The sequence below is a fragment of the Sapajus apella genome, unplaced genomic scaffold (genome assembly GCF_009761245.1).
Source record: "Sapajus apella isolate SASKATOON/1434 unplaced genomic scaffold, GSC_monkey_1.0 scaffold68, whole genome shotgun sequence".
Taxonomy (NCBI): Eukaryota; Metazoa; Chordata; class Mammalia; order Primates; family Cebidae; genus Sapajus; species Sapajus apella.
This window is the reverse complement of record NW_022437008.1, coordinates 9781330-9803120: the sequence shown is the minus strand read 5'-3', so window position 1 is coordinate 9803120 and position 21791 is coordinate 9781330. Positions and strand designations below refer to the sequence as shown.

Below are 21791 nucleotides of genomic sequence, written 5' to 3'. Positions count from 1 at the left end.
AGGCCTCTCCTTAGGACATAACTCGTGGCACCTGGAAGTGGGGTGGGGGAAGACATTGATGTCAAGACCCCAGTGAGAAAGTACAGCATGTCCAACATCAGATGGGTGGTGCAGTGAGGGTCCCGGACCAGCTCATGAATGGCGTTTTATCCCTTGTGCAGAGAGAAATGTTAATTGCTTCATTTTAGAATATTTGCCTTTATTCAGCATCAGCGAAGTTCAACTGCAGAAGGGTGGTGATTCAGGATCCGGGTTTGGCTATGGGATCCCTCCCTGTCAGGTGGGCCTCAGAGGCACCCACAGGGGGACAGATGGAAGGGCTGAGGTCAGGGCCCAGCCTGGCCAGCCTCCTTGTCTAACACATGGGAAGCACGACTCAGAGAGAGGTCAGGACACATGAGGCCACATGGTTACCTGGATGAGCATGCAGGTATGGTTTAAGGGAGTGGAGGAGGCTACAGAGGGAGGATCCAGGCCCACCGACGTAGTGTTGGGGAGGCCAGGCGTCTTGGGTCCTCACCCTGGGGCTCGCTGGGAGAGCAGGTCAGCGCACCTGGACTGGGGAGAGGAGTCATTCATTCAGTCAGCACTTCCTGAGCACCTGCTAGCATGACGATCTGCTCTAGGCACTTGGGAATGTTGCCCTGTGGATGTGTTGTCATCACAGAGAGGACGCCTTAGCTGCCCCTGAGGCCATCCCATTTGGTTCCAGTTGGCCATCTTCTTCCTGATGCTATGCAAAGACTAGATTTTGGGGTGAAGCGAGCTGAGATCAGGGAGAGAGGCGTCAGCAGAGGTTCAGAGTGGAGGGTATTGTCTGCAAGAACAACTCTAGGGAAGGCAGTGGCGGTGTCACCCCGCATCGGCAGCTCATCCCAAGGGCCTCCTCTGCCCCAGGCACTAAAGAAACAGATGAACCGTCTCTTTGGGTGGATGTTTCAAATCTGTCTGTCGTTTAGATGATGAGCTTCAGGAGGGCAGGGTGTTTGAGATTCTCTCTGCAGAGCCAGGCACCATGCCTGGTGTGCAGTAGAGTCAGAAGGGCTTACTGAATGAATGAATGAATGAATATTTGCATAAGCAAGTATGAGAATACTGAAAGAAGCAGGGTAGTCAATAGGAGAGTGGAGGTTGAAAAAGACACATTGAGGGGCTTGGAATCCAAATTAATTCCACCAGAATTTGTAGCATACTTGTTATCTGCAAAGCGTTGGGTTTGGGTTGCCTGTGGGCCCCAGGAGGTCCTGGGTAAGGGTAAAGGGTGATAAGGCACGCGCTGTGAAATCCACTAAGAGACAGAGTGGGGTTAGCTCTTTATAGGGGTTGCTTTAAGGGTTTGGGAGGGGATTGGGAGTGGCTGTGTAGAAGAGCTGTTTTCTTCTAAGTTTTCTGGGGTGACATTGAAGTAAAGCTCTAGTGACCAAACTTCTCGCCTGGCTGTGCCTCCATGAGCTGTGGGCAGGGCTGTTCATGTTGTCTGAGTCATCCTCCAACCCCCCCACCCCCCCAACCCCGGCGACGACCTTTCTCCTCAAGGATAGATGTTATGCTGGGAGCCTGCAACTTGTTCATTCATTCATTCATTCATTTCTTCCCTCATTTAATTGTTTATTTATTTGCTTGTTTTTCTATTCTGTCACTTAGCAAATGTTCAAGTTTCTCCCCTGTGCCTGGCTCTGTGTCAGGTGCTGGGGGACCCTGGTGAAGCCAGTGGCCATGGTGTGGCCCTCATGGGGCTTTGGACAGGTATAAACAAACTAACCCAATGTAGAAGACAGTGTTTGGGGTGAGGCCAAAATACCATGGAGATAGATGGAAGGGCTCTGGACATGGACCTGACGCATCAAGGAGGGCTTCCTGGAAGAAGTGGTATTTAATGTCCCCAAGATTACTAGGCCCAGGGGCAAGCAGGGGTTGCAGAGTAGATGTTCCCAACAGGGGAAATTATATGCACAAAAGGGCACCGAGCTGTCCCTCTCTGCTCCCTGAGAAAAGGGAGTCCTTTTTCTCTTATTTCTTTTATTTTTATTTTTTTGAGATGGAGTCTTGTTCTGTCACCCAGGCTAACGTACACTGGGGTGATCTCGGCTCACTGCAGTCTCCACCTCCCCAGTTCAAGCAATTCTCCTGTCTCAGCCTCCTAAATAGCTGGGACTACAGGCGTGTGCCACCAAGCCTGAATAATTTTTTAGTAGAGATGGGGTTTCACCATAGTGGGCAGTCTGGTCTCGAATTGACCTCAAATCTCTTCCTCCCCAGTTCAATCAGTTCTCCTGTCTCAGCCTCCTAAATAGCTGGGACTACAGGCACATGCCACCGTACCTGGATAATTTGTTAGTAGAGTTGGGGTTTCACCATATTGGACAGGCTGGCCTCGAACTCCTGACCTCAAGTGATCCACCATCCTCGGCCTCCCAGAATGCTGCGATTATAGGCGTGAGCCACCTCCCCTGCCCATGGGAGTCCTTTACCAAAATAGGTTTTGAAAGATGAACTGGAGGGTTCTCCATCCTCAAGTCAGTCTTTAACCCCCTTCTTTCCTGATCATGCTGCAAAATTGGTCTTTGTCCCAAGAATCCATCTATGGCAGCAGCACCCCCACATCTGAGACAGCAGCTCCCAGAAGTCCTGGGCCCATGAGCTGGGCCTCCTGCAGCTGGCTGCACCAGCACCTGCGTTGAGGGGGTCTTGAGTCAGTCTTCCCTCCTCTCCCAGGAGGCCAGCCAGGCGGAGGCCACGAAAGCCTTGTTACCTGTGCAGGAGCTAGGGATGCTGAACCGGGGACCTCCAGGCCAAAAAGAACCAAGGGCCCAGCCCAGCCCTGGCCAGCCTCCATCTGTTAGCCTCAGCCCAGAAATTGCAGGCAGCAGGGGACCCGACGGAGTGCCTGGGTTTTCTGCTCAGTAATGATCCTGCATACTTAACGGGATGATGTGTATCTGAGCTTATGTCTTCGACAGGTGCCCCTGTGGACGAATCTCCCTGGGCCGACTTCTATAAATATTTCAAAATTAAGACCCCTTTGATCACTCTTGCGTATATGCGTTTTACATTATATTTACTTTTGCACCGAATCAAATCTGAGGCCTCTGTGAGATGAAAATAAACTGTTCGACACGATATCATAGTCTGTAAGTGCTCAGACGTAACGGCTTTAGTCAGGGGTGAAGGAGTGGGGGGTGTAGCCTGGTGTCTGCTCCCTGGCCGCTGCTGCCCTAGGGAGGGGTCCCGCGGAGGTCAGGGCCTCTGGTTCCCAGGCCAGGGGCTGGGCGCTGAGGCAGGCGCAGGGAGCCGAGGCGGGTTAATAGGGGATTAAATACCCAACTTCCTGCTATGACCAAGCCTGCTTTAAAAAGGGAGCAGGAAAGCCAGTGAGAGGAATCAATACACTCCTGACAACTGCTGGTATCTTTTTCAGTTTTGCATTATATATATATATATGATATGGGGGGAGGTTCTGGGGTTCTTGTTACTTTCCTTGATGGGGTGGACACAGTTCAAATAAAAATCCATTACAGAGAATTAGGGGGCTATCTCCTTCCCAAGTCATCCCATCTGGGTGAAATGGGAGGCTCACTTCATGACCTAGATGCTGGGGTGTGAGGCCTGGGTTGCCATTCCCAAACTGCAGTCCATGGACGTGACAGCTCTCCTGCACCATGATTGATCATAAGCTTAGAGGACCAGGGTACTTAGAGACTTTCCATAGGCTGAGGTTCTCTATGAGCTACAGACAGGGGGCTGGTAACCCACCTACTCTCACCAAGCTTCCATTCTGAGGAAGCAGGATCACCTCCAGCCTGGGTCAAACCCAGGAAGACTTCCTGGAGCACCTGAAGTCAGCATAGAGCATGGAGTGTGGAGTTGGGCTCACAGCTATGGTGAGGTGGGGCTGGGCTGTCGGGAGATGTGGGGAAAGTTTCTGCTTCTACTTTTTCACCGTAACAAAGAGGGCAAGTGGAGACCGATGCCTTTTTCCAAACTCTACCCTCTTCTTTCTCATGCACGGGGAGCCCTCACACCATAAGAGCTTTGACCTTGCGATGTTTGGTTTGTGGTCCAGGAGTTTATTTTCACCGTTTATTGGTTTTTCGCCTTCTCTGACTCACATTGGATAGAACGCTGCCTTTTCCAGCTGCGCATAGACAGAGGGTGGGTACAGTTTTGAAGGTGTTCTCTTGTAAGTTTTCCGAAGACATGGCCGTGTCAGCCCTATAGTTGGTGGCTGTCCTAGGGGAGGCTCTGTGGGGCTCAGCTATTGACATGTTTCTTATAGGAACCTGGTAGGATGGATGAGGCTCTCTGGCAATGTGAGGCGTGCATGTTATGTCCCTCCTTTGCTAAGAGCTTCTTGAGCCAGTGTTTTGCCCACATATACACTCCATTCTGCTCAGACTGACTTTCAAGTCTGCACCAGCCCATGCCTCTGCCATACCTCCCCTCTGTCTCCAGAGCTTTCCAAACTCCATCTACATTTCGCATATGCTGGTCCTTCGGGCACATGTGGTGGTGACGATGGTGTTGACGACGGTGATGGTAATGATGATGATGATGGTGATGAGGATTGTTGCTTTTTTATTGGGAGGATTGTCCATAGTCCTAACAACTACCCCATGTGACCTGGTGACCTCCTGGGGGCCCAGCCAAGGCCTGTCCCTCCTCCCACCACCACCTCCCATACTGTCTCTCTCCCGCACTCCCATCCCACTGCGCCCAGCATGCTGACGCTCTCTCCGATTCAGCAGGTGACCCGAGCTTCATGAGTCCATCCCTCTCTTCCTCCCTGAGTCAGCTTTTCAAGGCGAAAGCCTGGTCTTGCTTGTAGATCTCTAGATGTCCCCATGTCTTGCTGCATGTAGGCATTACAAAATGTTATCGAAAGATGCCAGTCCCGCTACATAGATCCTCTGATAAGACTGATAACAGGAGCATTTTTTTAACCAGCATTTTTTTCCATGCCTTGGTCATGTCCTTCCCCTCTCAGCATGTCCTCTGCTGCCAGATTAAGGTGGCTTCTGGATCTAAACAGCTGTGCTCACTGCTGCAGCCAGCATCGAAGATGAGTTACTGCACAGGTAGAGAATGCCTCATTTTCTCTCCCACAACCCCACATGCCCTGTCAAAATTCCTCGAAGTGAATGGGACAGTCTATCAGTTTATTAGAGAGAGAAAGAAACTGAGGCTCTGGCAGGGGCCCAAGGTCACACCGATGCTCGAGGGAGAGTAGCCAATTGTATTCATATCAGTGGGACCTCAGCCATCATTCTCTTTCCATGACTGCAGTCTAATTGGGGGAATAAGTCACCTGACTCTACAGGAGAATGTGGAATAATGTGTCAGCCCTTCTAGATATTAAGAAAACAGAAGAGGCTGGACGCGGTGGCTCACGCTTATAATCCCAGCACTTTGGGAGGCCGAGGCGGGTAGATCACGAGGTCAAGAGATCAAGACCATCCTGGTCAACATGGTGAAATCCCGTCTCTACTAAAAATACAAAAATTAGCTGGGCATGGTGGCACACGCCTGTAGTCCCAGCTACTCAGGAGGCTGAGGCAGAAGAATTGCTTGAACCCAGGAGGCGGAGGTTGCGGTGAGCCGAGATGGTGCCACTGTACTCCAGCCTGGGTAACAAGAGCGAAACTCCACCTCAAAAAATAAAAGGAAAACAGAGGAACCTAAAGATAATTTTTTGGGGGTAACCCTCTGGTCTACCAGTTAATGCGTAACAGACCTGCTACATTTCTGCATCTGCAATGCCTGCCATGTCTGACCCACATGTTTTCACTTCCTGGCTCATGTCTTTGTGTCCCCTTTGCTCCTTGGCTTCCTCAGAGCTTGCCCATGGGTGTGGCTTCGTTCTTTCCAGGCACTTCGCAAATAACTGAGCTGGCTTCTGACTGTTGTTATCCAGCCCAGCAAGAATAAATGTGTTGCAAAAAGCCAGCCTGGCCGCTGGCATGTCTGCCTCTTTTAACTTTCTGAGCCCCTCTTTCCTCATCTTTTATACTGGAATAACATAGCACCGATCATCTAAGGTTGTATAAGGCTACCATGAGATAATAATCGTGATGTACCCAGCAGTGTTGGCAGGTGGTATTTTGATGATGAGGAGAAAGATGATGAAGATGAGGATCCTGTTAATGTACATAGTGATGGTGATGGCCATGATAGTGACGATGGTGGTGATGGTGATGATAATGATAATGATGGTGGTGGTGATGATGAGGGTGAAGGTGATGATAGTGGTGATGGTGATGGTAATGATAATGATGATGCTGATGATAGTGATAGAGATGATGGTGATGATGATGATGATGATGAGGGTGGTGATGATGCTGATCATGGTGATGGTGGTGATGGTGGTGATGATGCTGATGGTGGTGATGATTCTGATGATGCTGGTGATGACGCTGATGATGGTGATGCTGATGCTGGTGATGATGCTGATGATGATGGTGGTGATGATGGTGGTGGTGATGCTGATGCTGCTGCTGATGCTGGTGGCGATGGTAGTAGTAGTGATGATGATGGTGATAATGCTGGTGATGATGATGGTGATGTTGGTGATGATGGTGGTGGTGATGCTGCTGCTGCTGCTGGTGGTGGTGATGGTGATAGTGGTGATGATGATGATGGTGATAATTCTGGTAATGAAGATGGTGATATTGGTGATGATGATGGTGATGGTGGCGATGCTGATGCTGGTGATGGTGATGGTGATGATATTGCTGATGGTGGTGTTGATGGTGGTGGTGATGCTGCTGCTGCTGCTGCTGGTGATGGTGATAGTGGTGATGATGATGATGGTAGTTCTGGTGATGATGATGGTGATGTTGGTGATGATGATGGTGATGTTGGTGATGATGATGGTGATGGTGGTGATGCTGATGCTGGTGATGGCAATGGTGATGATATTGCTGATGGTGGTGATGATGGTGATGATGATGGTGATGATGGTGATGCTCTTGCTGATGAACGCTGTTGCTTTTTATTGAGAGGACAGTCCATAGTCCTAATAACTACCCTATGTGAACTTGTCCTCATTCCATGCCCAGCACCTACTTTCCTGGCTTTGTGTGGTATGGGCAGAAGGTGATCCAGGGATCCAGACCAGAAGTCTTCTCTACTCTGAGAAAATCACAGGAGAGCCCTTTGTGGTCATTTTTCTTTTCCATCAAGGTGGTTGTGCTCATTATCTATCTTCATTTCTGGGCTACAGTTTCAATGGAGACTCCAAAAGCCACGGTGATGGAGGCTGTTTGCCTTTGAGAATTTTTTTTTTTTTTTTTTGCCAAACCCAAAGCAAAAATGGTCATGTCTTTGAGAATTTTGAAGTCATCCAAAGTTTCCAGGGAGAAGACACTCATTATTCCTCTTTCTTGTCTCAAATTATCCAACTCTTGTCCCACCAGCATGGAAGCTGCCTGGGGCTCCATGGGACCATGTACTAAAGCAGCTCAGCCAAGTCCTGCTCACTACTCAAGGCAGTGAGGGTCTTGACTTTGGCCAATGTTCTATCCCTTTGGGTGTTTGACCACAGTCTGCAACTTGACTCTGTTGGTTACAGTTTTCATCCTCCACAGCCTGATTTGAATACGGTATTTTCGTTCATAAATTCAGCAAGGATTTAACTATTTCTGGCCCTGTCTCATAGCGTTGTCTGCACATCAGTCAAAACGGAACAGGTCACCCGCGCTGCCCTCCTGTTCATCTATTAATCATCTGGCAAATAAACCACTCAGTATCCTGCCCACCCCGGTAATGTTTGTGATGTAATTTGTTTGGATGCCCAAATGTCACCAGCGTTGATTGTAAGAGATGAAAAAAATGCACTTGCTCAGCATAGCAAGCTCTAGGCCAAAATGTAAGCATGAAATCTCTGGTTTATTTTTGTAATAATGTTTACAGCTGTTTAATGACCCTGAAAAGGTTCAGTAGTCTGGTGTTCTGTATTTCAGAACAGGAGTGCATTATGCTTATAACAACCTTAGTTCAACAGTTTGAGCTACAACAATTGGAAAACTAGTATTTAATAAGAAGCCATTGTATTCTAGGTGAAGTTGTCTTAATTACTGTTTACCCTCAGCATAAGAAAGCAAGGTGGGCTTCAGGGACAGGCTGAAGGTCACGTGAGCCTCCAGGGACGGGGTCTACCTGCTACTAGAAATGCATGTTATGAGATGATTTTGAGTAACACCCACAGTGGTGTTTAGAGCCCCCCACCCCTTGCTGTGTACCGAAGTCTTAGATCCTACATAGCAACTTGGAGGTCAGGGACTCCTGCAAGGCTTTCAAGGGAGCAGCTTCACCCACATCTATAAAAAAGGGAATATGTTAGTTGTGCTTGGCTAGACAACAATACTTGATTTTTAAAAATCCAGTGGAAATGGTTATTTTGAAAGTCATTTTATTTTCCAACGATTCTTTTTCGTGGTATAAGGAAAAAGCATACAACTTACTGGCAAGATCTATATTTTTTTAGACTATTCATAAGATTACTTTTTTTTTTCTGTGCTAGCAAAATGAAACTGTGTTTTTGTGTAAAATTTATTTAGACTCATAGCAGCTGGCATTTCTGGTGTCCTGATAGTTTTAAATTTCATTTTGAGTGAAAGATACAATTAGGTTCTCTATTGGAAGAGTTAAGTGAAAACTTTTGTCATTGATATCACAGGAAATAGTCTTCAAGGCAGAAATGCAAAATCAAAATAACCATTAGCACCATCAAAGGCAGCTGAATGGCTCACGGTACCTGCAATGATGACAGTGATGAGACAGAATATATTTTGATAATCTGTGCACCCAGTGGTGGGTTTCATTTGCTGAGCATGAAATTGCATTGCTTAAGAAGAAAACCTGTAATGTTTGGAAGACTTCACCGGCGGCCTCTACCTGTGTTCAGAGGCGCAGTCCAGGATTTACCATACCGTGGTGAAGAGTGCCATGGCCGCCAAGAGTCTAGCTTAGTTCTTCATCAATATTGACTGTCCGGTTGAGTCCTCGAGGTGCCTGACCATGACCCTGTGCTCAGAAAAGATCGAGGCTGGGGAGAATGTTGCCATGTTTCTACGTTGAGAGGGATGGTGCTGCAGACAACAGGAGTTTCCAGTGGCCTTTCGCTGTCCAGCCTCGGTGAGGCCATCTGGCTTCCTTTGCAGAGTTAGGTAAATTATGCATTCATTGGTTCCTTCCATCAATAAGCCAGGGTTTATCGATCCTCTTCCTTATAGGTTTCAGGCTAGGGCAATGAGCCGAAGGTCGAGGCAAGCTGTTCTCACTGTTCAGTAGTTTGTTTACTTGCTTTAAATTGTGCTAAGGGTTTTCCTGCCCAGGTGAGCTGTTTCCATGAGTGCTTTCGAAGGTTATTCATAGTCCTGGCTGCCTAATTGCCTGAAGCCCAGGATCATGGCCTGTCCTCTGCTGGCCCCTGGTTTCCTTTTATAAAATTTTAGATTCAGGGGGTACCTATGCATGTTTGTCACATGGGTATATTGTCATGCTGGGGATTGGGCCTCTAGTGAACCCATCACAAATAGCAAACATTGTACTCTATAGGTAGTTTGTACCCTCCCCTGCTCCCTCCCTGCTTTTGGAGTCCCCAGGGTCCATTATCTCCATCTTTATGTCCATGTATACCCATTATTGGGATTAGCTCAACGTGGATTAAAGACTTATACATAAGATGTGAAACTATACAAAAATCCTGGAAGCACCTAGAAAAACCTCTTCTGGACATCAGCCCAAGCAAATAATTTGGCTTCTGCTCCTGGGCCACGCAGTGCTGAGTGAAGGGTGAATGGGGCATGTGGGCTAAAGTGCTCTGGCAGCGGGGTTGGGGTGGGCTGTGGCAGGAGGCCCCTCCAGGGACGGACACTGATGGATATTCCCTGTGGGGCCTGCGAGGGAGCAGATGGTCTGAAAGGGAGGGCTCACTCCCTGGTGGGCTTGGGAAAGGGGTAATAAGACCTTCCAGCAGGTCTTTTAGTTGGAATTTTAAAAATTTATCTTTTAAATTCTTTTTGTTTTCTGAGACAAGTTCTCACTCTCATCGCCCAGGCGGAAGTGTGGTGGTATGGATCATAGCTCATTGCAGCCTCAACTTCCCCAGGCTCAAGTGATCCTCCCATCTCAGCCTCCCAAGTAGCTGGGACTATAGGCACACACACCACCTTGACCGGCTAATTTTTAAAATATTATTTTAGTAGAGATGGGCTTTGCCATGTTGCTTAGGCTGGTCTCAAACTCCTGGGCTCAGCCTCCCAAAATGCTGGGATTACAGGTGTAAACCTCTGTGTCCCGCCCCTTCCAGCAGGTCTTGTCATTTGCAGGCAGCTCTAATTTCTCCAGCCCCATGAGCTCTTATGTCTGCAGTTAGATTCAATCCTTTAACAGTAGGATAAATGATGCCTTAGTTTCCCAGTGTAGGCATTTGTGTACATTTCTAGAGGGCTTCAAGTTAGGGACTCCCCACCCTTACCTCAATACAGACATAGTTAATGTGTGTGCGCTCGCACACACACAAACACACACACACACACACACCCCTAGACACCAAAGCTGCGATGGTTTCTCTTTTTCCCAGCTTTGCATTCAGCCTCGAAGGGACCTTTCATTGCTCCCCTGTTACTTGTGGACTCGCTCACACTAGCCCCTGAAATCCACGGGCCCTCGAGGGCATGTACATGGAAGGTCCCTGGTGAATACTGACTGAATGGCTAAGGTAAGGAATAAACGCATTCTGGATGGGCGAAGTGTCACGGCTGGAGAAATTGGGGCCGACCCAGGTTTTGTGAGTCCCAGGCCGGGCCTGGGGCCAGCTTGTCCTGCCTCGGCTGTTTTGGCGCAGAGACAGCACACCAATTACCCCATACTCTTTCCAGGAACTCGTGCTTCCCTTTCTTGCTCTAAGTCGAGCAGCAGGCATCAGTTACAACTGCCCCATTGCAGTGACCTCAGCTGCACCTGCTCGAGGAATCACAGAATCACAGAGGATTCTCAGCTGACTGTCTGCCATGGTCCTGCCTCCCAGTAAGCCCTCCATGCAGGCTTCTCCAAGGTTTATTCAAGGGCTGGGGACAATTATTCTGGAAGTGTCTCCTGGGGAGCTGGCTGGGCCCTCTGAAACCCTAGGGTCTCCGATGAGCAGTGATGGTCAGTTAAGTTCTAAAGGGAATCATCGTGTCTCCTAGTATCCAGCAGTTGGGCCACGATGGGTGGTCCGAGCCTGGGGTGATCACCATGGACATTTAGACTGAAAGAGTTGGTGGCGTGGTTGACTTTTTCTTGTCTCTTCTTTTTTTCTTTCTTTCTTTTTTGACAGAGTCTTGCTCTGTTGCCCAGGCTGGAGTGCAATGGCACTATCTCAGCACACTGCAACCTCGGGTTCAAGTGATTCTCCTGCCTTGGCCTCTTGAGTAGCTGGGACTACAGGCACCCACCACCACACCCAGCTGATTTTTGTATCTTTAGTAGAGACAGGGTTTCAACATGTTGGTCAGGCTGGTCGCAAACTCCTGACTTTAAATAGTCTGCCCACCTTGGCCTCCCAGAGTGCTGGGATTATTGGCATGAGCCACCATGCCCAGCCATGGGTGGCTTTTTCTTGGTGGTTTCTAAACCTTCAACTTCTCAGTGGTAGTCAGGGACTCTTCCAACTCTGTCCAGTTCTGATTGTAGGTGCTCTTGGACTTGTGCAAAGGCCGAGGTTAGGTCACATAAGGTTGAGGTTAGAGTGAGTCTCTATTCATTCATTCATCCACTCAGTCAGGACATAGAACCTAAGGTGAGCCAGCTGTGTGCTAGGACGCAAGGCTTTATCCTTGACCAAGGCAGACATGCCCTCTGCCTTCACAGGAAAGAAGCATGACTGTAAAAGGATCAATGACAAAATGTTGCCCCCATGGTATATTCTACAAAAAAGAAAGTAAGGTGTTGGGACAGAGAAGGGCTGGGGTGTCATCCTCAGACAGGGTGGGCACAGAGGGCTGTTGTGAGAAAGGATGTGTGAGCTCAGATGTGCATGATAAGAACAGAGCCAACTATGGGGGGGGGGGGCGGCAGTGCGCACGTTCTAGAACATTCTATCCTCAGCTGAGGATCTAGCAAAGGCATTTAAAGACTTAAAGAGGTTGCAAAGCTTTGTTAACTCTGACCAGTATGGATAGACAGATATATAGATAGATAGACAGACAGATTTGAAAAAAATAAAAGAATTCAGTACTCAAACCAAACCTGAAAACTCCCACATTCGTTATTTGACCAGCTGAGCTGTCATTTGCTTAGCATGAATGGTGGTGGTGTCGGGGGCATAGTCTTCAACTCCATGCCCCTCATCCAACCTGATTTGCAGTCTCGCCGCATTGCATATTCAGCCTTCTCTCCCTCCTGCTGAATTGGCGTCAGCTCATCAGCAGCAACCTGAAAATAGCCTATCTTCCTGGATTCATGTCTTCTGAGCTGGCCAACTGGGCAGCTTTGGAAGTGGGCCAGCCCTGTTGGCCTTGGACTTCCCAAACTTCCACAGAGCTGTTGGGTGGAATTCTGCGCACTCCCATGTGGCTTCAGGGTCATGATCTCTGTTGGCCCAGGAGAGAGAGTGAGACTGGATGGGGCTTGAAGGTGGAGAAAGGGCTTCAGGCAGGGTTCTGGGGCCACCAGTCTCTGCCTGGAGCCTCTAGCAAACTCTGTACACTGTGCCTGCTCCTCTCTGCTGGCGAGCGGGTGTCATGAGCCCTGGGGCTGGCGGGTCTTGTCCACTATCACGTCTCCAGTGGCAAAGCTAGGGACTGGCACATGGAAGGATCTCAGTAAGTTTGTTGAATGAATGCAGAAATCTTCATGGGATATTAGCTTTTTTCTGACCAACCTCCAAAATGGAACTGTATGTTTAAAAACAATTTAAGTGTAGACTTCCCCCAGGAACAAAAAGGAAGGATGACAAGTTGGAAGCTTCTCCTATGGCAAGGGCCTATGCACCTTTACGTGTGTCTTCACGCTTTGTTCAGTTGTGCATATGTTTGATGCGTGGACACAGTTGGTCCAGCACCACCACTGTAATCGCTCTGCCTCCTGGAAATAAACATTCACGGCTTTTTCTTCCCTTCCTTTGCAAGATGGACTCACCACCCCACTCCTCCTGCCAAGGAAGTCAGGTCTCCCACTGGAGACCCTCCATGCCATGCACGGTCTCCTGGCGGGAGGCCCAGCAAGCAGCAGACCCTGCCGAGGCTGCCTGTGCTTCCTCCACAGTTGAGCTCAGTCCCCACAGGTCCCCCTGGGCAATTGCTTAGTCCAGAAACCAGTCCTGGCTGAGGTTAAGCACAGCTCCTGGACCACGTGGCTGGCCAACACATCTAAACAATGGGATGCAAACAGGAGAGGTGTGTGCAAAAACGATTCCAATGGCAGGAAATGAATTTGGACTCCTTCAGGTGGAAGACATAGCTGGAAATAGAAGGACCCCAGGCAGGGGTTCATTGCCTTGCGAAGTGGAGCTCCCCACATGCTCCGATGTGGAAGGGGCTGTTTTCTCTGCCCTCCCTGGAACCATCTGGCTTCAGCCATTCTGCGCAGGCGGGAGAGGGGGCAGAGAGGACTATTAAAGACAATTATGCAGACCAGCTTTGAACGATAGTGTTTAACAAACAACTTTGGGTTCTAATTTTCTGCAAAACACATACTGCAGGTACAATTTGTACTCATTATTGTATATTGGGAAAGTTATTAAAAACACTCAAACTTGGTTGAGACTTCCTATGGCATCATCCCTGGATTTTAATGGGTTTTTATCTCATTCTATAAAAGATCTCTTTAAGCCCAATCAAAGTCCCTGCTTTGGATATCTTACCATTGAAGGCTAGGAAGCATCCCATTATATGGTACAGGTCTTTCCTGTGGCCCAAATTTGAACAACTTCAGCAATCTACTAAGAGTCCGTCAGGAGATAATTTATACTTCTTTTGATGGACACAGTTACCGAATGACAAAATAACAGTGTTTCGTAACATAAGGGTTAAATCTTAATCTCTGAGGTTTGCAAAGCTGCTACTCGCAGTCTCCTTAAAATTTAATATACCTCGTTAATGCTTCCTTGCAAACACTGAAGGATTTTTATGATTATAATCATGTGTTACAGCACCTAGTACTGTTTCTAAGCAGCATACTAATCAGCTTAATGAGATATTACTGCACTTTTTGTTGACTAAAGCAAAATCCCTTTTATTGTTCTAAAGCCTGTCCTTTACTTTATTTTTTCCCAAAACATTATCTTGTTTTATTATGTACCAGTAAATATCATGCCATTGGGTTTTTTTTTGGCCAAATCATAAAATGATCTCTTTCATCTCAGAGTGGTGAATGTATTGAATATAGCAAACGGAAACAAAAGTTCCAAGTGGGATTTTTGGTCTTGCTGGGAAAGTCATTGTGCTCTCAGGCAAACTTGGGACTGAACCAACAGGTATAGGTGCAACAATGGGGCAATAGAGAAAAAGTTTCACACGTAGACCCTTGATTTGTTACCAGGTGTTGAAAGGGGTAAAACATTAATAATTTAAAGGTGGATGAATAATTGCAGTCTGTAAATAGAAAAAACAAGGAAGACGACCTGTCGCCAAAACAAATTGGAGGAGCAATGCCATATTGCATAATTGGCATTTAATAATTCATTTTTTTATTATTGTTTTTGACTAGAATTCCTCAGCATGATTATGTGTAGGTAAGGCATGAAATGCAAATTCCCCGCCCGCTGCTGCTGTTGATGCATGGCGCCACAGCCACACCTGGCGTGGATCTGAACTCTGCCTCTCTTTTCAGGGATGGAAGAAGCGAGCCTGTGCCTTGGAGTGTCTTCGGCGGAGCCGGAAGCTGAGCCCCACCTGAGCGGCCCGGTCCTGAACGGCCAGTATGCCATGAGTCAGAAGCTGCACCAGATCACCTCCCAGCTCAGCCATGCCTTCCCCGAGCTCCACGCCCGGCCCAACCCCGAGGAGAAGCCCCCCGCGTCTCTGGAGGAGAAGGCCCACGTGCCCATGAGCGGCCAGCCCATGGGCAGTCAGATGGCGCTCCTGGCCAACCAGCTGGGCCGGGAGGTGGACACTAGCCTCAACGGGCGGGTGGACCTGCAGCAGTTCCTCAACGGGCAGAACCTGGGCATCATGTCCCAGATGAGCGACATCGAGGATGACGCCCGCAAGAACCGCAAGTACCCGTGCCCGCTGTGCGGCAAGCGTTTCCGCTTCAACAGCATCCTCTCGCTGCACATGCGCACGCACACGGGCGAGAAGCCCTTCAAGTGCCCGTACTGCGACCACCGGGCGGCGCAGAAGGGGAACCTCAAGATCCACCTGCGGACCCACAAGCTGGGCAACCTGGGCAAGGGGCGCGGGCGCGTGCGCGAGGAGAACCGCCTGCTGCACGAGCTGGAGGAGCGCGCCATCCTGCGGGACAAGCAGCTGAAGGGCAGCCTGCTGCAGCCCCGGCCCGACCTGAAGCCACCGCCGCACGCGCAGCAGGCCCCGCTGGCCGCCTGCACCCTGGCCCTGCCCGCCAACCACAGCGTGCCCGACGTGGCTCACCCGGTGCCCTCGCCCAAGCCGGCCAGCGTGCAGGAGGACGTGGTGGCCCCGGCGGCGGGCTTCCGCTGCACCTTCTGCAAGGGCAAGTTCAAGAAGCGCGAGGAGCTGGACCGCCACATCCGCATCCTGCACAAGCCCTACAAGTGCACGCTGTGTGACTTCGCGGCTTCGCAGGAGGAGGAGCTCATCAGCCACGTGGAGAAGGCGCACATCACCGCCGAGTCGGCCCAGGGCCAGGGCCCCAACGGCGGCGGCGAGCAGTCGGCCAACGAATTCCGCTGTGAGGTGTGCGGCCAGGTTTTCAGCCAGGCGTGGTTTCTCAAGGGCCACATGCGCAAGCACAAAGACTCCTTCGAGCACTGCTGCCAGATCTGCGGCCGGCGCTTCAAGGAGCCCTGGTTCCTCAAGAACCACATGAAGGTCCACCTCAACAAGCTGTCGGTGAAGAACAAGTCCCCCAGCGACGCCGAGGTGCCTGTGCCTATGGGCGGCATGTCCCAGGAGGCCCACGCCAACCTGTACTCCAGGTACCTCTCCTGCCTGCAGAGCGGCTTCATGGCCCCGGACAAGGCCGGCCTGAGCGAGCCCAGCCAGCTCTATGGCAAGGGCGAGCTGCCCATGAAGGAGAAGGAGGCGCTGGGGAAGCTGCTGTCTCCCATCTCCAGCATGGCCCACGGAGTCCCGGAGGGGGACAAGCACTCCCTCCTGGGATGCCTCAACCTCGTGCCGCCACTGAAATCCAGCTGCATTGAGCGGCTGCAGGCGGCTGCCAAGGCTGCGGAGATGGACCCGGTGAACAGCTACCAGGCTTGGCAGCTCATGGCCAGGGGCATGGCTATGGAACATGGCTTCTTGTCTAAAGAGCATCCGCTGCAGCGCAACCACGAAGACACTTTGGCAAACGCCGGGGTTCTGTTTGATAAGGAGAAGCGGGAGTACGTGTTAGTGGGAGCAGATGGCTCCAAGCAGAAAATGCCTGCTGATTTGGTTCACAGCACTAAAGTGGGCAGTCAGAGAGACCTGCCAAGTAAGCTCGACCCTTTAGAAAGCAGTCGGGATTTTTTGTCACACGGGCTGAACCAGACGCTCGAGTATAACCTGCAGGGTCCCGGGAACATGAAGGAGAAGCCCACCGAGTGCCCCGACTGCGGTCGGGTGTTCCGCACCTACCACCAGGTGGTCGTTCACTCCCGGGTCCACAAGCGGGACCGCAAGGGCGAGGAGGACGGGCTGCACGCGGGCCTGGACGAGCGGCGTGGCTCGGGCAGTGACCAGGAGTCCCAGTCGGTGAGCCGCTCCACCACGCCGGGCTCCTCCAACGTCACCGAGGAAAGTGGGGTCGGAGGCGGCCTCTCCCAGACCGGGAGTGCCCAGGAGGACAGTCCGCACCCCTCCTCGCCATCCTCCTCAGGTAGGTTAGCTGGGAAGCGGGGAGAGGCAGCTTGCACAGCAGCGCTGCCCAGGGCTGCCTGGTTCTGCTCGCAGGCCTCTGGTCAGTTCCAAGGCCCGTGTGTTTTGAACCCCGATGTGGGTGGGTTGGACACTGAGCCATGCCTTTCTTTCTCCACCTGACTGGAGGGAAAGGGCCATCCTTGTGCCTCTTACGCCTTCTCTTGACCACTGGCTACCCAGAAAGTAAGTTGAGGCCAGGCACACTGGCTCAAGCCTGTAATCCCAGCACTTTGGGAGGCTGAGGCAGGTGGATCACTTGAGGTCAGAGGTTCGAGACCTGCCTGGCCAATATGAAGAAACCCTGTCTTTACTAAAAATACAAAATTAGGTGAGTGTGGTGGCACATGCCTGTAATCCTAGCTATTCGGGAGGCTGAGGCAGGAGAATCACTTGAGCCCAGGAGACAGAGGCTGCATTGAGCCAAGATCACGCCACTGCACTCCAGCCTGGGCAACAGAGTGAGACACTGTTTCAAAAAAAAAGACAAAGTTGTGAGGGAGATGGCCAGGTGGTACATTTTTCAATGGCCTAGCCTGCGTTTTTCTTGCAATTGTCCAACCCCGTTTCATAGCCTGATGCTGTCTGCTATCATTTTGTCTCTGGAACTCAGGAGCTAGCATTCTGCTGTATCCCAAATGTGAATGTGTAAGTCCGAAACTTCGCCATCTTTCTCTCCCCGTTGGAGTATTCCCGTGATTCTCTCATGAAGGCACCGCAGTCTCTCTCCCCAAGCCAAACCTATCTTCTGGCCCCCTACAAAATTACGATGTGGGTCACCTGCCAGATCTGTGTGACCTAAAGAGCCCCACCACTTTGCTCTGATGATTTGGAAAAGTACAGGGGTTTGAAACGCAGACGCACAACTGTTATGTCTTGAATTGTACTGTGTTAAACGGGCGATACAGCTTTGGGGTCTAAAATAGCAAAGCAGAAAATCTGTCATCAAAATGTCTGTGAAATGATGAAGCTTCCTGGCCCAGTTTGAGAAAAAAAAAAAAAACAACCCAAAACCAAAAAACACGCTAGCCTCAGATGGCTAAATTAAAATCACCACCTAACAGCAGGTGAGGTGTGGCCTTCATCCGTATTTCCAAAGCCCCTTACTAATGGGTAGTAAATTGAAAGTTATATCTCTAGTCCTTTATAAAGAAAGCACCTCGCTAATACTGTAATCATTCTGCAGCCTAACAACAGAGGAAATCGTGCCATAACAAATACCCTGTTACTAATGGTAACATTGATTTCTGCAATCAGCCATTAAGTCTAGAAAATGAAAGACAGTTTGAGGCACCTCGAGGCACTGCCTTGCCCACCGTTAAAGACGTAGCGGCACACTTTTGAGGGTCATTTTTTAAAAGTTTTTTTCTTCTTTCTCGATTTTTTCGATCCTTGTTTCGGTCTGGGAGGCGATTCACCGCTGCACTTATTAAGTAGATGCCAGTTTTAGTTTTGCTGTTACAGTCATGCTTCAGCATACTCTCCTTTGAGGACAAAATTAGTATCAAAATAAAGTGGGACTCTGCCGGCTTATTACAAACCAGTAAGGAATTGTTAAGACACATAAATCTGGTCTGCGCATTCCAGAGATTCCGATAGCACTTAATGCTGCTGCTTAAAGACCCATGAAACATACTGTCTACTCCTGGAGTCCTAGACTTGTTTGGGATTTATTACTGATGAGACACTTAGGAAGTGTGTCACCAGCAGCATGAGTGCCATGGAGGCGTGAGGTAACAATACCTGGAGTGACTGCCACACAGAACATACTGATTCAAGGGAAGGGTTTTCACGTTGCCCTGCCTGGCAGTGGGAACCATGTAAAGATAGATCCCTACACGGGAGGCAGCCAAGTGCCAGGTATCCCAATGCCAGGAGGAACTCTTTCTGGCCTCCTAGGATGGGGTCTCCTCTTCTGAGGTGTGTTGCCTCTGATTTTGGATTGGGACCTTTACAGGACACAGACGCAGAGAGCAAACTGGTTCCCCTAAGTTTTGAGAGTGATGTGGAGTTAACAATGACAGATTTCCATCCCTCTCTCAGACCTGCTGAAATGTAAGGGTCTCGGCAGAATATTCTGACACCAAATGTTCAGCTTCATTAATGACGTGTTTACCGTGTTTTTCTCACCTTCTGGCCAAGTGATAGCCCCGTGCTATTGCTATCTCTGTTGCTTGCCTATCTCTCAGTGCTTGGTTGAAAAACCCCATTTTGCTTAAAAAGAATCAGCCATGCTCATGACTTGAAAGAGAATTATACTTGAGTTGTGGTTGTCTTCTTACTTTTATTCCCCCTCACTGAAGTATTTTACAATTGTGAATACTGATTCTTTCATTTCTGGTTGACTTCTTTGTTTTCTTCATATTCAAATGAGACCCTTTCATAATTTTCTGACTAAGTAGGAGAATTGAGGGCATACCCATATGCTACCGCATCAGCTGTGCGTCTGGAGCATTCAGGTTTCTCTGGGATTTAGGACTCTTAACCAAATCTGGTTAGTCCTCCCTCTTATTTCCAACAAGTTTGACTTGTATAAAAGTGGGATTAAAATAAGCATTTAAATAAAAATCTGGATACAATGGGTATTTTATTATTACCTGTTAAAGAGAAACCTGCAAGGTGAAGGAGAGAGAAAAAAAAATCTTTAAGCCCTTAAGTAAAGAAAGAAGTACTTATTAAGGCTTCTATTAAGAAATAACTGCAAAACACGGTTTTACAAATTTCTCAGACTGCATAACAATGTCGCAAAACTTAATTTGCATCACTTGATTCTTTTTTTTGTGGAAAACTGGGTCAGTAGGGCCTGAGAAACTATTTTTTCAGATCTTAACCAATGAATTCTTCTTTATAAATCGCTGCTCTTAACATGATAGTAGTTCTGAATTCATCATAAAAAACCTTTTTACAGAGCCTCTTAGAACAGATCTCTAGAAGAAGGCTTACAATGAGTGGCAGAGACGTCCTTTGTTATCTGATGTAATTCTTTGCAAAGAAGGATTGGGAACGGAGTGGCTGTTTAAAAATGTCTTGCTCAGACCGAGACGAAGAGGGGGTCAAGTTTGCAATCAAACAGTTATTGCCGAGATGGGCGACTGTCACTGCCTAGGCTAATGTGGGATGCAGCTGTTTGTTATGTGAGCAAAAGAATGTTTGAATCAGTGAACATGCGAAAATGATTCCAGTGAACCAGAAAATGTGTTTGTTCTTTGGCTCACCAAACTGCTGAGAACCAAGCTTAAGATCAACTGCGAAAACTAGGACCTTCGACAAATTGAGAGGTCATATTTTCTAACAGAAAATGGACAAAACTAATGTCACACAGATCACTTCCCCATCTTCCCCCTTTGTTTTATTTTTGTTGTGTTGTTGTTTATTGGACTTACCAGTAATTTCACACGGTGGTCAGTGTCATTCCTGCCTCCATGCACAATGCAAAGAGAAACTATTTGGAAAGCAGCAGCTTATGCATTTTACTCTTCTATGACATTTAGAAAGCGGGGTGGCTCTTTTGATGCCTCCTCATTTCTGGCTTGCGTGCAGACACTCTCATGGCATTAATCTTTGCGTCTTTCTCTAAAACCTCCTCTAAGGCTGAGCTCGAATCCTATCTTTGCTCTGTCAGAAAACGACCAAAGTTCTGTTTCTTCAGATTTTGCTTTGGAAATCACGCTCAGAATAATTAAAACTTAATGTACTAAGAAACGATACTCTTCATTATATCCAACAGGGCAGTTACCTTCCGAATTCCCCATAATTTTGGAGTGGGGATAATTGAAGTGTTGATGGTGAGAAGGGGGTAATTGAATGCATTGACCCTCTGTTCATTAAATAAAGTCGGCTAAGTTACAGGATCAATGGAAAGCCAGGGAGAGATGTGAAGATGAAAATATCGTTAACCCCTACTACTTCTGGTATAATATTTTGAGATGGACAAGGATTATTTGGTCAGCTGGGCTAAAAGCCTGGCGAGGTCTTCTTTTGTTATTAGAGCTGCATTCCTGAAATGCTGGGTCTCCATCCCATTGACCACAGCATCAAAGGCCTTTATCGGGGGCGCTCTCGCATTTACATGGGGTGTATAGTGATATGATAGATTTTCTTTCTTTCCCACATCTTTTTCTCATGTGGCTCCCCCTCCCTGCCCCCATGCACGATAACCAGTGCCTGTTCCACACACAAACAAATCCAGGCACCCAAAAGAAGAAAGAGAAAAAAAATTTTGAGTTTGAGGATTAAGATCTTCATTTTTTTTTTTTTTGCTTGTGCATTCCAATTGTTCTTAAAATATTTGGCAATGTCAATTAGTAACTGAGCAGAGTTAGCTGATGAACACAATTTTCCAGTAGACTGAGCACCCTATTGTTGCCGAGCGAACAGCAGATTTCTGAGGTCATTATCATTCGCTGGTTGCTTGGCCCAGCTGCTTCCTGCTGCAAAAGCCAAACTTTATACCGGAGCTCGGGGAGGCTGCAGCAACAGGGGGCTGGAGGGGGGGAGAGGGGAGCTGGCTGTAGAGCCGAAGACAGTCATTATCAGCAGAGGAAACAGAAAGTAAAAGTTTCCAGGCAATTCCAGGAAAACTGCCGGAGCAGGCGTCTTCCTCCTGTTCCATTCCAACCACCTTCCACGTCTAGGCAGGGAATAAAAAAAGACTTGGGGAGACCCCCCTGGGCATGGTGGCAACTAATCTCTTTGCCGAGCAGAACTTTGGAAAACAATAATCCCATTTGTAAATAATACTTAAACATTTTTCAGCCCAGGCTCAAG

The 21791-nt window shown here is 48.7% G+C and overlaps 1 protein-coding gene across 10 annotated transcripts in view; it reads left to right on the top strand.

Annotated features, from left to right (window-relative positions):
• The window catches only part of ZNF536 (zinc finger protein 536), a 483243-nt gene that overhangs the window by 208438 nt on the left and 253014 nt on the right, over nucleotides 1-21791 (top strand). For all 10 annotated transcript variants that reach the window (XM_032249170.1, XM_032249167.1, XM_032249171.1 and 7 more), the window contains one exon: nucleotides 14815-16986. In XM_032249170.1, coding sequence (XP_032105061.1) covers nucleotides 14817-16986 — 2170 coding nt within the window. In that variant the 5' untranslated portion in view covers nucleotides 14815-14816. The remainder of the gene's footprint in view (nucleotides 1-14814; nucleotides 16987-21791) is intronic.